Source organism: Sinocyclocheilus grahami, unplaced genomic scaffold (genome assembly GCF_001515645.1).
Source record: "Sinocyclocheilus grahami isolate Dianchi unplaced genomic scaffold, SAMN03320097.WGS_v1.1 scaffold1275.1, whole genome shotgun sequence".
Taxonomy (NCBI): domain Eukaryota; kingdom Metazoa; phylum Chordata; class Actinopteri; order Cypriniformes; family Cyprinidae; genus Sinocyclocheilus; species Sinocyclocheilus grahami.
In genome coordinates this window covers 462,482-464,194 of record NW_015506454.1, presented here as the reverse complement: position 1 = coordinate 464,194, position 1,713 = coordinate 462,482, and the positions used below count along the sequence as shown (strand labels likewise).

Below are 1,713 nucleotides of genomic sequence, written 5' to 3'. Positions count from 1 at the left end.
GAGAGAATGTGTGAGAGAGTGTGAATGTGTGTGTGTGTGTGTGTGTGTGTGTGTGTGTGTGTGCGTACGGTTGGCGGGCGCAGCTCTCTCTCTCTGATGCTCTCTCATGGTCACGCCGTCGCTCTGGCTGCTGTTGTTGTTGTGTTGCTGGCTGTCAGCCGGTGGCGAGTCCTGATGTTGGGCGGCTGGCAGCGGGGTGGATGCGGGAGGCAGTGGGGGGGTGGGGATCTGCAGCGGGGCAGGAGGAGGCGGGGGCGTCGGGGGGGGCGGGGGTTCCGTCACCGCCGGTTTGGGCACGTAATCTGAGCGCTGCTTCTGAATGGGACAAACAGCACAGTCAGATACTGAACATGGCTGAGATCAAGACCACATGAAACCAGTGCCGCACTGATGCACCTCCTGTTCACACAGGACATGCTGAAGAGCTCATGCTTTGGACATGCAGTAATCACATGATCAACTTTTGCCTCACATGAGCCACACATGAGCTCATCAAAGCCACGAATCTGATTTCATGTCTCTAAGGGGCTGTTCACACAGAATGTGTTTACACAGGACGTATGAACATTGTTCTCACGTCTCGCACATGAGCGCCTCGTGTCAAGTTAAGAGTTTAAACTTTCAAACGCAGTGATGCTCATCAATGTCAGTTCCAAAACAGTGGACCAATCAGAAGAGCCCGGAGGCGGGGCAAGCGTTGTTTACAGTAGCAAGTTGGCATGGCAACTGTTTTATTTGACGGCAACATGACTCAGGAGGCGCTTTTTTAAAAACCATTCACGTTTTTAGACACAAAGACACGTTTTGTGTGAACGGCTCCTAACACACAGATCAACAGTAGTTCATAATTTATACTATATTAATAACTTAAAGAGGAATTATGCTTAACCAGCCTCTACACAGACAGATAATATACACTGTATGTCAAAAATCTCTATGAAAAACATACTGAGACGAATGATTATGAGGGTTTCACTGACTGTAAATCATAATAATCCAGTTACCTCGTTTAACTCGCCCAGTAATTGCTTGAGAGAAAAATGAAGTGACATGAAAATGAAATTCAACAACAAACACACACACACACACTCACACACAAAGCAAATAACACACACACACACACACACAGCAAATAAAACACACACACACACATGCATTGACTTCAGTATCTAAATGGAGTCATTCCATAGACATCTATTGTTTTTATAAACAGCTAGTTATAAATACTATAACCTAACCCTAACACACTAACCCTAACAAAAAACATACTTCATTTTTACAATTGACCATTTATGAAAAACTATGTTATTTTTATACCATTTATACAAATAAAGACGTTCCTAAAAGGAGGTTTTGGGAGGTTTAACTCACTTCTGTATACAAATTTGTCCCCAAAATATGATTAAGGAGGCAGGCACACACACATACACACACACACAGGGAGATAAACTGAACTAATGCAGAAGATCAAAAAAACTGAACACACACACACACACTCGTTTACCTTAAACAACTCAAATTCCTTTTTTGGCATCATTAGCTTTAAGATGAAAAGATGAACACAAACAATAATTCAATGACGTGGCAAAACAAGGAGATGAAACTGAAGACAAAGCATGCAGACAGAAGCTGAACATGAAGCTTAACAAGCGTCTCGTGTGTGTGTGTGAGAGAGAGAGAGAGAGTGTATGTGTGTGTGTATGAGTGTGTGTG

General features: G+C 43.5%; 1 protein-coding gene across 14 annotated transcripts in view; it reads right to left on the bottom strand.

The window, feature by feature from the left end:
- Positions 1 to 1,713, bottom strand: part of LOC107568712 (epidermal growth factor receptor kinase substrate 8-like) — a 44,077-nt gene that overhangs the window by 6,251 nt on the left and 36,113 nt on the right. For 10 of the 14 annotated variants that reach the window (XM_016254687.1, XM_016254689.1, XM_016254694.1 and 7 more), the window contains 3 exons: positions 1,505 to 1,540; positions 1,005 to 1,028; positions 69 to 315 (listed from right to left, as the gene is read on the bottom strand). In XM_016254687.1, coding sequence (XP_016110173.1) covers positions 69 to 315; positions 1,005 to 1,028; positions 1,505 to 1,540 — 307 coding nt within the window. The remainder of the gene's footprint in view (positions 1 to 68; positions 316 to 1,004; positions 1,029 to 1,504; positions 1,541 to 1,713) is intronic. The other 4 variants (XM_016254693.1, XM_016254699.1, XM_016254701.1 and 1 more) reach the window with 2 other exon arrangements.